General features: G+C 40.4%; 4 protein-coding genes across 4 annotated transcripts; all 4 read left to right on the top strand.

Annotated features, from left to right (window-relative positions):
* Positions 1-525: 525 nt before the first annotated feature.
* On the top strand, positions 526-4150 carry LOC108098367 (angiotensin-converting enzyme). Its single transcript, XM_043208806.1, has 8 exons — positions 526-654; positions 1455-1513; positions 1580-2126; positions 2562-2925; positions 2984-3550; positions 3618-3758; positions 3825-3997; positions 4060-4150. The coding sequence occupies exons 2-8, from the start codon at positions 1475-1477 to the stop codon at positions 4074-4076; spliced, it is 1848 nt and encodes a 615-aa protein (XP_043064741.1). The 5' UTR covers positions 526-654; positions 1455-1474; the 3' UTR covers positions 4077-4150.
* Positions 4151-5340: 1190 nt separating this feature from the next.
* LOC122320657 (angiotensin-converting enzyme-like) lies at positions 5341-8961 on the top strand. The gene is made up of 8 exons (XM_043208800.1): positions 5341-5405; positions 6265-6323; positions 6389-6936; positions 7382-7744; positions 7803-8369; positions 8437-8577; positions 8636-8808; positions 8871-8961. The coding sequence occupies exons 2-8, from the start codon at positions 6285-6287 to the stop codon at positions 8885-8887; spliced, it is 1848 nt and encodes a 615-aa protein (XP_043064735.1). The 5' UTR covers positions 5341-5405; positions 6265-6284; the 3' UTR covers positions 8888-8961.
* A 323-nt stretch (positions 8962-9284) lies between these two features.
* LOC108098294 (angiotensin-converting enzyme) lies at positions 9285-11694 on the top strand. Its single transcript, XM_043208811.1, is given in 5 exon segments — positions 9285-9337; positions 9554-10383; positions 10386-10500; positions 10761-11321; positions 11379-11694. Coding segments are annotated over 5 exon segments (1866 nt in total). The 3' UTR covers positions 11686-11694.
* A 248-nt stretch (positions 11695-11942) lies between these two features.
* LOC108098310 (acylphosphatase-1) lies at positions 11943-12593 on the top strand. Its single transcript, XM_017201122.1, has one exon. It carries the CDS (start codon positions 11983-11985, stop codon positions 12409-12411), a length of 429 nt encoding a protein of 142 aa, XP_017056611.1. The 5' UTR covers positions 11943-11982; the 3' UTR covers positions 12412-12593.
* Positions 12594-12796: the final 203 nt, after the last annotated feature.

The following is a 12796-nucleotide window of genomic DNA, read 5'->3' as shown; positions in this document are numbered from 1 at the left end:
TTTGGGCACGTCAAGGGACAGATAGTCCCGTGTCACACAACAAAAAATTTATGGTAAATTTTCAGTTTTAAAATAAATCTTTTCACACTTTCAATACAAAATTACACTACATTATTCTTTAATTTTGTGAATTTCATTTTGGCTAACGATTATTAGATAAATCGTTTACAATTTTATAAGTCAGCTTGAAATGCTATTACCGCTTTGGAAACTAAAAATTTTACTTGGTTCAAATTATTTTTATTTTTATTTTCTTTTAAAATGTAAGATATATTTCCCGTAGGAAATTTTGTTACTTAATTTTTATTTTGTTTATATGTTTTCTATTCGGATAAGAATTCTGCTGATCATAAACATGCAACATTCAATACCTACTTTGTTAATGAAATAATCCTCTTATTACATTACTACATTAGTATCAGCAGAATTCATAATTGGGTAATTTATTAGAATTTAAAATTTTATTTGATATTATGAAATATTTGTTTCAAGTGGAATTTGCCGGCTGAGTCTTCGGTTGCTTCGCTGCTCTTGGCTATAAAACTCACGCAATCTTACCCAAGCGTTCTCAGTTTTAGTTCAGACCGCTTGCGGACCGGTCACGTTCGATCCGTTGGGAAATAACGACGGAGACACATCGCAGATACTCGCAACGTAAGTTTCTCTTTCGAATTTGAAAAGCTTGATACAAGTCGTTCCCCCGATCGCAATTAGCGCATTTTAATTTAACCTTAAGTAGCCTTTAATTTGAATCGTAATTGAAGCTTGCAATTTATTTGCACGATGTGATATAATTACTTTGTGAACTGTTCCGCAAAATATTAAAGGTCCCGTTCCACCAGTCACTATAATCCCTTGATAATCTTATCTGGATCATGCAATGCTTGGATCCTTAATATTTGCCGCCGTCATTTCGGTGGACATGGTCATAAATTCTTCAATATCTCACACACTTTTACGGTGGTTAGTCGACCTAATCGGTTATATTTATGATCTTGATACGCATCTGTGTATAGTTTGTTTAGGCCTTTCTCTGATGTTTGATAAGGTTGCCTTTAAGATTATACCTGTAAAAAGAAAAAAATAGATTGAACTGTATTAAAGTAGTACCCATGACTTTAAAAAACCTTTATCGATAAGCTAGTTCACTTTTTAATTGGTATGATTACGAGTAGAAATCAAAGGGAATATCTTATCATCTATTGGCAGACTTGTTCAACACAAGTACTTTCTTGCGATCCATAACGAATCTACACGCTTACTTGAGGTATATAGTATATATCGTGCCGATCTGACCCCAGAGTCATCCGAAAATGAGACATATTAATCAATTGCGCAGGAGACTTCGCTGCGACAAACTGATAAATCAGATACGTCATCGAATTGGCGTAACAAACTGTCGTAGAATTGGAACGATTCTAATCAAAATTCAAAATGCTTTCTATAATTCCCAGGCGAGAAAGTTGATCACAAAATGAGACTGTTACTGGTAGCCCTGCTGGCTACTTTTGCGGTGAGTTAAAAAATTGATCTAATGGATCTTAGAATCCACTGTAACGCCTTATGGTTTTTTTTTTAGCTGTCGCAAGCTTTGGTTAAGGAGGAGATTCAGGCCAAGGAGTACTTGGAGAATCTGAACAAGGAGCTGGCCAAGAGGACCAATGTCGAAATCGAGGCTGGCTGGGCTTATGGCTCAAACATCACCGATGAGAACGAGAAGAAAAAGAACGAGATCTCCGCGGAGTTGGCCAAGTTCATGAAGGAGGTGGCCAGTGACACCGCAAAGTTCCAGTGGCGCAGCTTCCAGTCGGAGGATATCAAGCGTCAGTTCAAATTTCTGACCAAACTGGGATATGCCGCTCTCCCAGAAGCCGATTACGCGGAGTTTCTGGAGACAGTCTCTGCCATGGAATCGAATTTCGCCAAGGTGAAGGTCTGCGACTACAAGGATAGCACCAAGTGCGATTTGGCCCTAGAACCGGAGATCGAGGAGGTCATCAGCAAGAGTCGCGACCATGAGGAGCTCGCCTACTACTGGCGCGAATTCTACGACAAGGCCGGAACCGCCGTGCGATCCCAATTCGAGCGGTACGTGGAGCTCAACACCAAGGCGGCCAAACTGAATAGTAAGTGGATATATATCTGTTTTTCTTGCCAATATATAACAGCGATTGCGGTTACGAAGTTTATGTATTGCTTGTTTTAAATCAAGAAGATAAAATGCTTGAAAACTACAAAGTTGCATTTGCTTACAGAAAATAATTGCCTTAGAAATAATGAATGCAAATAGTTGTAGCATTTACTTTCTCAAAGGTTTTTTATACCCTTGTTTTAAATTACAGTTATTTCCTGTAATATTTTACTCACAACAGATATAATTACAGTGCAGTATTTTATCTTTTAATAACATAATAAATAAAACAATAAAAAAACAAAATGTTAAAATTAATAAGACTTAATGGCAGTGCAATTTTTTACAAAACGTTACGATAATGAACCTTTTTAATGTATTGCGCCTTACAAACGCCTATTAACAAATTATATTTACTTTTCCTTTTCAGATTTCACCTCTGGCGCCGAAGCTTGGCTGGATGAGTACGAGGATGCGACCTTCGAGCAGCAATTGGAGGACATTTTCGCCGAGATCCGTCCTCTTTATCAGCAGATCCACGGCTATGTGCGATACCGTCTTCGCAAGTATTATGGAGATTCCGTGGTTTCCGAAACTGGACCCATTCCCATGCACCTTTTGGGTAACATGTGGGCCCAGCAGTGGTCCGAGATTGCTGACATTGTATCCCCCTTCCCCGAAAAGCCGGTGGTTGATGTGAGCGAAGAGATGGAGAAGCAGGGTATTACTGCTCTGAAAATGTTCCAAATGGGAGATGACTTCTTCACCTCCATGAACCTCACTAAGCTGCCACAGTAAGTTTATATTAAAATCTTTACTTAATATCTTTAATAACTAAGTAAACCTTTTTAGGGAGTTCTGGGACAAGTCGATTATTGAGAAGCCCACTGATGGTCGGGATCTGGTTTGCCATGCGAGTGCCTGGGACTTTTATCTGACTGACGATGTGCGCATCAAGCAGTGCACTCGGGTTACCCAGGATCAGCTCTTCACCGTCCACCATGAACTGGGTCACATTCAGTATTTCCTTCAGTATCAGCACCTGCCGTTCGTCTATCGCGCTGGTGCCAATCCCGGTTTCCATGAGGCCGTCGGCGATGTCCTTTCCCTCTCCGTTTCCACTCCCAAGCATCTGCAGAAGATCGGTCTGCTGAAGGATTATGTTCAGGATGACGAGGCCCGCATTAACCAGCTGTTCTTGACCGCTCTGGATAAGATTGTGTTCCTGCCTTTTGCCTTCACCATGGACAAGTACCGCTGGGCTCTGTTCCGCGGTGAAGTGGAGAAGGCCAACTGGAACTGCGCCTTCTGGAAGCTGAGGGAGGAGTACTCCGGAATCGAGCCACCAGTTGTGCGAAGCGAAAAGGACTTTGATGCCCCGGCTAAATATCACATTTCCGCGGATGTGGAGTACCTGAGGTAAGTAACCATTAACTTGAGTTTATTTAGTTACATTTTATAAATGCTTATTTTTTTTATTTTTCAGATACCTGGTCTCCTTCATCATCCAGTTCCAGTTCTACAAGTCCGCTTGCATTAAGGCTGGTCAGTATGATGCCAACAATGCTGAGTTGCCTCTGGATAATTGTGATATCTATGGCAGTGCTGCCGCTGGTGCTGCTTTCCAGTAAGTTTAAAATATAAATAAATATTAGTAGCATGTATATCTTAATACTTTTCCTAATACTTTTAGCAATATGCTATCCTTGGGCGCCTCGAAGCCCTGGCCCGATGCACTGGAAGCCTTCAATGGAGAACGCACCATGACCGGAAAAGCCATTGCCGAATACTTTGAGCCACTGCGCGTTTGGTTAGAGGCCGAGAACATCAAGAACAATGTCCACATTGGCTGGACTGCTTCAGATAGTAAGTTTTGCCTTTAAAATGATCTTGAAGATATGTATTAATTCCAATTATACTTATTTCAGAATGTGTGTCTTCTTGAATGAAAAGATCCAGGTGTTCTTACACAGTTCTTTGATCAATAAAGTTTCACAATGCCTTACTGGTTTTAAAATACATGTGGAAATTTTTTAATTAAAGATACAGTTTTGGGAGGATTTATATCTTAAAGTAATTAGGAAAAAGAGCTGCTTAAATCCCTTTAGAAAACCAGGAAAAAATATTTTTATAGTCTTTCCGTAAAAGTAATTTATAGTAATGTTATAAAACAAGTTAGTAACTTAAAGTTTCTTAAGAGGATTTTAAGAAACATAAAGTACTCCCATAAATTACGACTGCCGGCTATAATTGTTTGTTAAACAAGTTATAGAGAGACACCGTGTCTGTATTACTGAGTTAACTCGAAGTTGTGCTTGCTAAGTGGAACACATATAATTACAAATGGCCAACTGGGCGCCCAGTAAAACCACCAATTTGCTTCACTGACCGCAGATTGTCGTCGACTCAAGTCAGTTGACTTCGAGAGCTGCGCAAGCGCAGAACGTTTGATGAAAGGCTAAGGAAAAGAAGTGCCGGGAATTTCAATGAGATAATAAAGTTGCGAAAGTGAATTTGGTAGAAAGTGTGGGAATATGAGGATTTTCTTGGTTATTTTGGTGAGTTAAATTGGTTGGTTTGATATGTAAACCTATCTTACTTTAAATCCTTTAGCTTCTGTTGGGATTTACCCAGGCGGAGTCCCCACCCGATCCCTCATTGGAAACATTTTTGAATGAAACCAATCAACAACTCGCTGTTATTTATGATCAGGCTGTTTTGGCCCAGTTGTTGAATGAGTTACGCGGACCCAATGATTTGGTTGCACTTTTGGAGGTCGAGGTCACCGATGAGAAGCTCATGAAATATGTGGAAACCCTATCGATCCGTAAAGCCAAGTTCAAGCGATTGGGATTGGGAGACTCCCGCCAGCGGAGGCTGCTCTCCAAGTTTCCCCAACTTGGCTATGAAGCTCTGGGCGACAAAGATTTGGAGCGAGTCTACGCACTGGCCTCCAATATGAGCGATAATTACCATAATGTCAAGCTGTGTGCCTACAAACAACCCGAGAATTGCACTTTGCGACTCATACCAGAGGTTCAATCGATAGTTCAAGAAAGCCGAGATTTGGAGGAGAAAATTTGATTTGATATTATTAAATTTTTGTTTAAAGTGGAATTTGCAGGCTGAGCCTTCGGTTGCTTCGCTGCTCTTGGCTATAAAACTCAGGCAATCTTGCCCAAGCGTTCTCAGTTTTAGTTCAGACCGCTTGCGGACCGGTCACGTTCGATCCGTTGGGAAATAACGACAGAGACACATCGCAGATACTCGCAACGTAAGTTTCTCTTTCGGATTTGAAAAGCTTGATACAAGTCGTTCCCCCGATCGCAATTAGCGAATTTTCATTTAACCTTAAGTAGCCTTTAATTTGAATCGTAATTGAAGCTTGCAATTTATTCTGCCTTAAGATTTTCCGCCGTCATTTCCGACCTAATCGGTGATACTTTGTGATCTTGATACGCAAAATCTGTGCATAGTTTGTTTCAGGCCTGTCACTATAATGTCTTGATCATCTTATCTGGACTCATGCAACTGCTTGCGATCCTTAATATTTACCGCTCATTTCGGTGGACATGGTCATAAATTCTTCAATATCTCAACACTTTTACGGTGGTATAGTCAACCATAAACAGGTTAAATTTATTTGATCGTTTGATAGCATCTGTGTATGTTTGTTTAGGCCTCTTCTCCGATGTTTGAAATAAGGTTGCCTTATCGATTAAATACCTGTAAAATATTTGAAAAAAATAGATTGAACTGTATATAAAGTAGTACCCATGACTTTAAAAAACCTTTATCGATAAGCTAGTTCACTTTTTATTGGTCACTGATTACGATGTAGAAATCAAAGGAATATCTTATCAATCTAATTGGCAGACTTGTTCAACATAAGTACTTTCTTGCGATCCATAACGAATCTACACGCTTACTTGAGGTATATAGTATATATCGTGCCGATCTGACCCCAGAGTCATCCGAAAATGAGACATATTAATCAATTGCGCAAGAGACATCGGCAAAAATGCGACAAACTGATAAATCAGATACGCATCGAATTGGCGTCAAACTGTCGTAAAATTATGCCAAAAAGAACGATTCTAATAAAAATTCAAAATGCTTTCTATAATTCCCAGGCGAGAAAGTTGATCAAAAAATGAGACTGTTACTGGTAGCCCTGCTGGCTACTTTGGCGGTGAGTTAAAAAATTGATCTAATGGATCTAAGAATCCACTGTAACGCCTTATGGTTTTTTTTTAGCTGTCGCAAGCTTTGGTTAAGGAGGAGATTCAGGCCAAGGAGTACCTGGAGAATCTGAACAAGGAGCTGGCCAAGAGGACCAATGTCGCAATCGAGGCTAGCTGGGCTTATGTCTCAAACATAACCGATGAGAACGAGAAGAAAATGAACGAGATCTCCGCGGAGTTGGCCAAGTTCATGAAGGAGGTGGCCAGTGACACCGCAAAGTTCCAGTGGCGCAGCTTCCAGTCGGAGGATATCAAGCGTCAGTTCAAATTTCTGACCAAACTGGGATATGCCGCTCTCCCAGAAGCCGATTACGCGGAGTTTCTGGAGACAGTCTCTGCCATGGAATCGAATTTCGCTAAGGTGAAGGTCTGCGACTACAAGGATAGCACCAAGTGCGATTTGGCCCTAGAACCGGAGATCGAGGAGGTCATCAGCAAGAGTCGCGACCATGAGGAGCTCGCCTACTACTGGCGCGAATTCTACGACAAGGCCGGAACCGCCGTGCGATCCCAATTCGAGCGGTACGTGGAGCTCAACACCAAGGCGGCCAAACTGAATAGTAAGTGGATATATATCTGTTTTTCTTGCCAATATATAATAACGATTGCGGTTACGAAGTTTATGTGTTGTTTGTTTAAAATCAAGAAGATAACCTAACTAAAAATGCTAGAAAACTACAAAGTTGCATTTGCTTACAGAAAATAATTGCCTTAGAAATAATGAATGCAAATAGTTGTAGCATTTGCTTTTTCAAAGGTTTTTTATACCCTTGTTTTAAATTACAGTTATTTCCTGTAATATTTTACTCACAACAGATATAATTACAGTGCAGTATTTTATCTTTTAATAACATAATAAATAAAACAATAAAAAAACAAAATGTTAAAATGAATAAGACTTAATGGCAGTGCAATTGTTTACAAAGGTTACGAAAGAATCTTATTCAATTTATTGCACTTTTACAAACGTTTATTAACAAATTGTATTTATTTTTCCTTTTCAGACTTTCACCTCTGGCGCCGAAGCTTGGCTGGATGAGTACGAGGATGCGACCTTCGAGCAGCAGTTGGAGGACATTTTCGCCGAGATCCGTCCTCTTTATCAGCAGATCCACGGCTATGTGCGATACCGTCTTCGCAAGTATTATGGAGATTCCGTGGTTTCCGAAACTGGACCCATTCCCATGCACCTTTTGGGTAACATGTGGGCCGAGCAGTGGTCCGAGATCGCTGACATTGTATCCCCCTTCCCCGAAAAGCCGGTGGTTGATGTGAGCGAAGAGATGGAGAAGCAGGGTATTACTGCTCTGAAAATGTTCCAAATGGGAGATGACTTCTTCACCTCCATGAACCTCACTAAGCTGCCACAGTAAGTTTATATTAAAATCTTTACTTACTACTTATAATAACTAAATAAACCTCTTTAGGGACTTCTGGGACAAGTCGATTATTGAGAAGCCCACTGATGGTCGAGATCTGGTTTGCCATGCGAGTGCCTGGGACTTTTATCTGACTGACGATGTGCGCATCAAGCAGTGCACTCGGGTTACCCAGGATCAGCTCTTCACCGTCCACCATGAACTGGGTCACATTCAGTATTTCCTTCAGTATCAGCACCTGCCGTTCGTCTATCGCGCTGGTGCCAATCCCGGTTTCCATGAGGCCGTCGGCGATGTCCTTTCCCTCTCCGTTTCCACTCCCAAGCATCTGCAGAAGATCGGTCTGCTGAAGGATTATGTTCAGGATGACGAGGCCCGCATTAACCAGCTGTTCTTGACCGCTCTGGATAAGATTGTGTTCCTGCCTTTTGCCTTCACCATGGACAAGTACCGCTGGGCTCTGTTCCGCGGTGAGGTTGAGAAGGCCAACTGGAACTGCGCCTTCTGGAAGCTGAGGGAGGAGTACTCCGGAATCGAGCCACCAGTCGTGCGAAGCGAGAAGGACTTTGATGCCCCGGCTAAATATCACATTTCCGCGGATGTGGAGTATCTGAGGCAAGTAACCATTAACTTGAGTTTATTTAGTTACATTTTATAAATGTTTATTTATTTTATTTTTCAGATACCTGGTCTCCTTCATCATCCAGTTCCAGTTCTACAAGTCCGCTTGCATTAAGGCTGGTCAGTATGATGCCAACAACGCTGAGTTGCCTCTGGATAATTGTGATATCTATGGCAGTGCTGCCGCTGGTGCTGCTTTCCAGTAAGTTTAAAATATATATATATATATTAGTAGCATATATATACCATAATACTTTTAGCAATATGCTGTCCTTGGGCGCCTCGAAGCCCTGGCCCGATGCACTGGAAGCCTTCAATGGCGAACGCACCATGACCGGAAAAGCCATTGCCGAATACTTTGAGCCACTGCGCGTTTGGTTAGAGGCCGAGAACATCAAGAACAATGTCCACATTGGCTGGACTGCTTCAGATAGTAAGTTTTGCCTTTAAAATGATCTTGAAGATATGTATTAATTTCAATTAAACTTATTTCAGAATGTGTGTCTTCTTGAATGAAAAGACCCGGGTGTTCTTACACAGTTCTTTGATCAATAAAGTTTCACAATGCCTTACTGGTTTTAAAATACATGTGGAATTTTTTAATTAAAGATACAGTTTTGGGAGGATTTATATCTTAAAGTAATTAGGAAAAAGAGCTGCTTAAATCCCTTTAGAAAACCAGGAAAAAATATTTTTATAGTCTTTCCGTAAAAGTAATTTATAGTAATGTTATAAAACAAGTTAGCAACTTAAAGTTTCTTAAGAGGATTTTAAGAAACATAAAGTACTCCCATAAATTACGACTGCCGGCTATAATTGTTTGTTAAACAAGTTATAGAGAGACACGGTGTCTGTATTACTGAGTTAACTCGAAGTTGTGCTTGCTAAGTGGAACACATATAATTACAAATGGCCAACTGGGTGCCCAGTAAACCACCAATTTGCTTCACTGACCGCAGATTGTCGTCGACTCAAGTCAGTTGACTTCGAGAGCTGCGCAAGCGCAGAACGTTTGATGAAAGGCTAAGGAAAAGAAGTGCCGGGAATTTCAATGAGATAATAAAGTTGCGAAAGTGAATTTGGTAGAAAGTGTGGGAATATGTGGATTTTCTTGGTTATTTTGGTGAGTTAAATTGGTTGGTTTTATGTCTAAAACTACCTTACCTTAATTCCTTTAGCTCCTGTTTGGGATTTAGTCATGCTGAATCCCCACCTGATCCCTCATTGGATACATTTTTAAACGAAACCAATCAACAACTCGCTGTTATTTATGATCAAGCTGTTTTGGCCCAGTTGTTGAATGAGTTGCGCGGACCCAATGATTTGGTTGCACTTTTGGAGGTCGAGGTCACCGATGAAAAGCTCATGAAATATGTGGAGACCCTATCGATCCATAAAGCCAAGTTCAAGAGATTAGGATTAGGAGACTCCCACCAAAAGAGGTTACTCTCCAAGTTTCCCCAACTTGGCTATAAAGCTCTGGGCGACAAAGATTTGGAGCGAGTCTACGCAATGGCCTCCAATATGAGCGATAATTATCATAATGTCAAGCTGTGTGCCTACAAACAACCCGAGAATTGCACTTTGCGACTCATACCAGAGGTTCAATCGATAGTTCAAGGAAGCCGAGATTTGGAGGAGATCGAATATTACTGGTTTGAGTGGCGAAAGCGCACGGGCTTGGCCACCAGATCTCAGTTCGTTGCCTTCATGGATCTATACAAAAAGACCGCCAAGCTGAATGGATATGATCGGCCCGAGGATTACTGGTTTCGATCTCTGGAACTGAATGGTCAGGAGACAATGGCCTTGTTGGATAAAGTAATGCATGGCTTGAGACCACTGTTCCTTCAATTTCACGCTCATGTCAGAGGATCTTTGAGGAAAATGCATGGCGAGCATTTGGTGCCCAGAAACAAACCATATCCCCAGCATTTGGCAGAGGTCTTTATTGGCAATGCCTTTAGACGGGTTCAGGCCGAATGGTATGTGGATTTGCCCTCACCGGAGGTGGGTTAGCCAACATTACCCAGGAGCTACATAACCGGGGATTGAGTACCACTCAAAGGGTTTTCTGGAATGTGGCTGAGTATTTCAGAGCACTGGGTCTTCCGCAGTTAGAAAGGTAAGTACAACGATAATAAGTCTATATTTCCAATATTCATAAACTTGCAGAGGGAACTAATTATAAAGCCCTTGAGAGCCCATAACTTTTCCTAATGATGTACGATTTTGAATTGGTATACCCCAAAATTTTTAGACAAAGACCTTTTAGAAGCTGCATTATTAGTTTGGTTTCGATTTTTGGTTCGATTTTTTTACATTTTTATGACGTGATTATTAATAATTATTATTAACTATTTAACAAATACCAACCTATTGCAGCTCCCTCTGGACATATGCACAAAAGGTATCCTCCGAAGACGAAGATCGTTGTTGGCACAAAGCCTGGCGGTATTATGCTCTACCCAGAACCAATTTTACCTATTGTCCTTTGAACGACGAGGAACGCTTCTTTAATATGTTTGAAGCTCAGGCAGACTTACATTTTTATCGTGCTGCCTCGATTCAGCCAACTCTACTTCAAGAAGAGCCCTTTCCCAATTTCAGTGATGCAATTGGGAAATGTTTCTCGATGTCAGCAAGTTCACCACGTTTTCTGAGGAAATTGGGACTACTAAAGGATAGCAAATGGAAGGAGTTACCCGCTCGCTTGAATCGTCTTTATGTTCAGGGACTTCGGATTGTGTTCCTCCTCCCAGTTTTCTATGTACTGGATCGTTATAGAGTCGAAGTTCTGAGTGGACATATTAAGGCAGATGATAATGAGGCATATTGGCGATTTACAGAGCATTATACCGGTGCTGCAGCTCCAACAAAACGGACCAACGAACAATTCGATGTTCCCGCCAAACTTCTCATGGAAGTAGATGACCAATATGCAAGGTAAGTAAATTAACGAACAAATTGTATTATTTTTAACTAAACTTTTACCTATTTTAGTCACTTTCTAAGCATTGTTCTGCAGTTCCGATTGTTAAAACACTTTTGTACTAAAACAGGACAGTTTGACATTTATAATCCCAGCAAACCTTTGGATTTGTGCGATTTATCCGATCAACGAGGCATCGGCAAAGTTCTCCAAAAAGCCATGTCCCTGGGATCTTCAGTTCCCTATAGAGAAGTACTGCAGGAACTTGTGGGTGAATCTGAAATCAATATAGATGGCTTACTGACCTACTTTCAACCATTGCAAGAATGGTTGCAACACCAAAATCAAGTGAATAACCTAGAAGTGGGTTGGACATAGATTGCATACTATTTGTATTGATTAAATGATAAAAGATAGTTTATTTATTGGTATATATTTATTTAAAGAAAAATTGTATATATGCTTCTACTGGGTGCATTCTTCTATCGAAATAACTTTTAAATGTTTTTTATCGACCTAAAAGTATGCGATAGAAACCGAAAAATAATCAAATTATACATACTTGTAAAAAACATGTAAAAATCGTTATTTACCTAAAAGTGTAAACATTTCATGGAGATAAATGTTAAGTAAAAAGTCTCGAAAAATCCTTTCTTTTTGTTTGAAGTCAAAAATATGTTTTGTAACGTTATTTCAAGCTTGAAAAAATTTGACCAAATTTCCGAAATCATATGGGTGATCGTGGCGATGGCGGCCCAGGGTGTATACTCCTGCGAATTCGAGGTGTTTGGTAAAGTGCAGGGTGTCAACTTTCGGCGGCACGCAATGCGGAAGGCCAAAACCCTGGGACTCCGCGGATGGTGCATGAACTCGCGCAGAGGAACAGTGAAGGGCTACATCGAAGGTCGTCCCGCCGAAATGAACGTGATGAAAGAGTGGCTCAGCACCACGGGAAGTCCCCTCAGCAACATCGAGAAAGTCGAGTTCAGTTCTATGAGGGAACGCACTCGATATGACTATGCCAACTTTCACATCAAGCCCGATTTGTCCGAAGAGGTAACAAACCAAATTGGCAGTAGTTCGAGCCACAATGAGAGTCATTAGAGGATTTTTGGCGGAAAAATAAAATTAAAGGTCATTCAATTTTCCACAATTTTATTAAGGTTTCCCAAAACTATGTTTTTTAATAACATGAAAATATTTTAACCTAAACCGATTTTGGGAAATATTGAACAAAATGTATTAAGTATTTATAAAATATTTTTTTAATAAATAATGTAAAATTCATCAAAATCAGTGTAAATCATTTAGGAAATGAATTCGCAATCTTGTCAGACGGAACTGGGATGCTAAGAGTCACACTTCGATGAGTTCTCATTCCTAAACCAATCAGTCAACGCCTTCTTAATGATTATTAACTTGTGCATTGTTTGCTTTAAATAACCGGAAATAATCTAATCCAAATGCAAAACATAAGCGGGCCCTGTAA

The sequence above is a fragment of the Drosophila ficusphila genome, unplaced genomic scaffold, assembly GCF_018152265.1.
Source record: "Drosophila ficusphila isolate 14025-0441.05 unplaced genomic scaffold, ASM1815226v1 contig_712, whole genome shotgun sequence".
NCBI classification, from domain to species: Eukaryota; Metazoa; Arthropoda; class Insecta; order Diptera; family Drosophilidae; genus Drosophila; species Drosophila ficusphila.
Note: the sequence above shows the minus strand (reverse complement) of the source record. Positions and strands in the feature narration are given on the sequence as shown.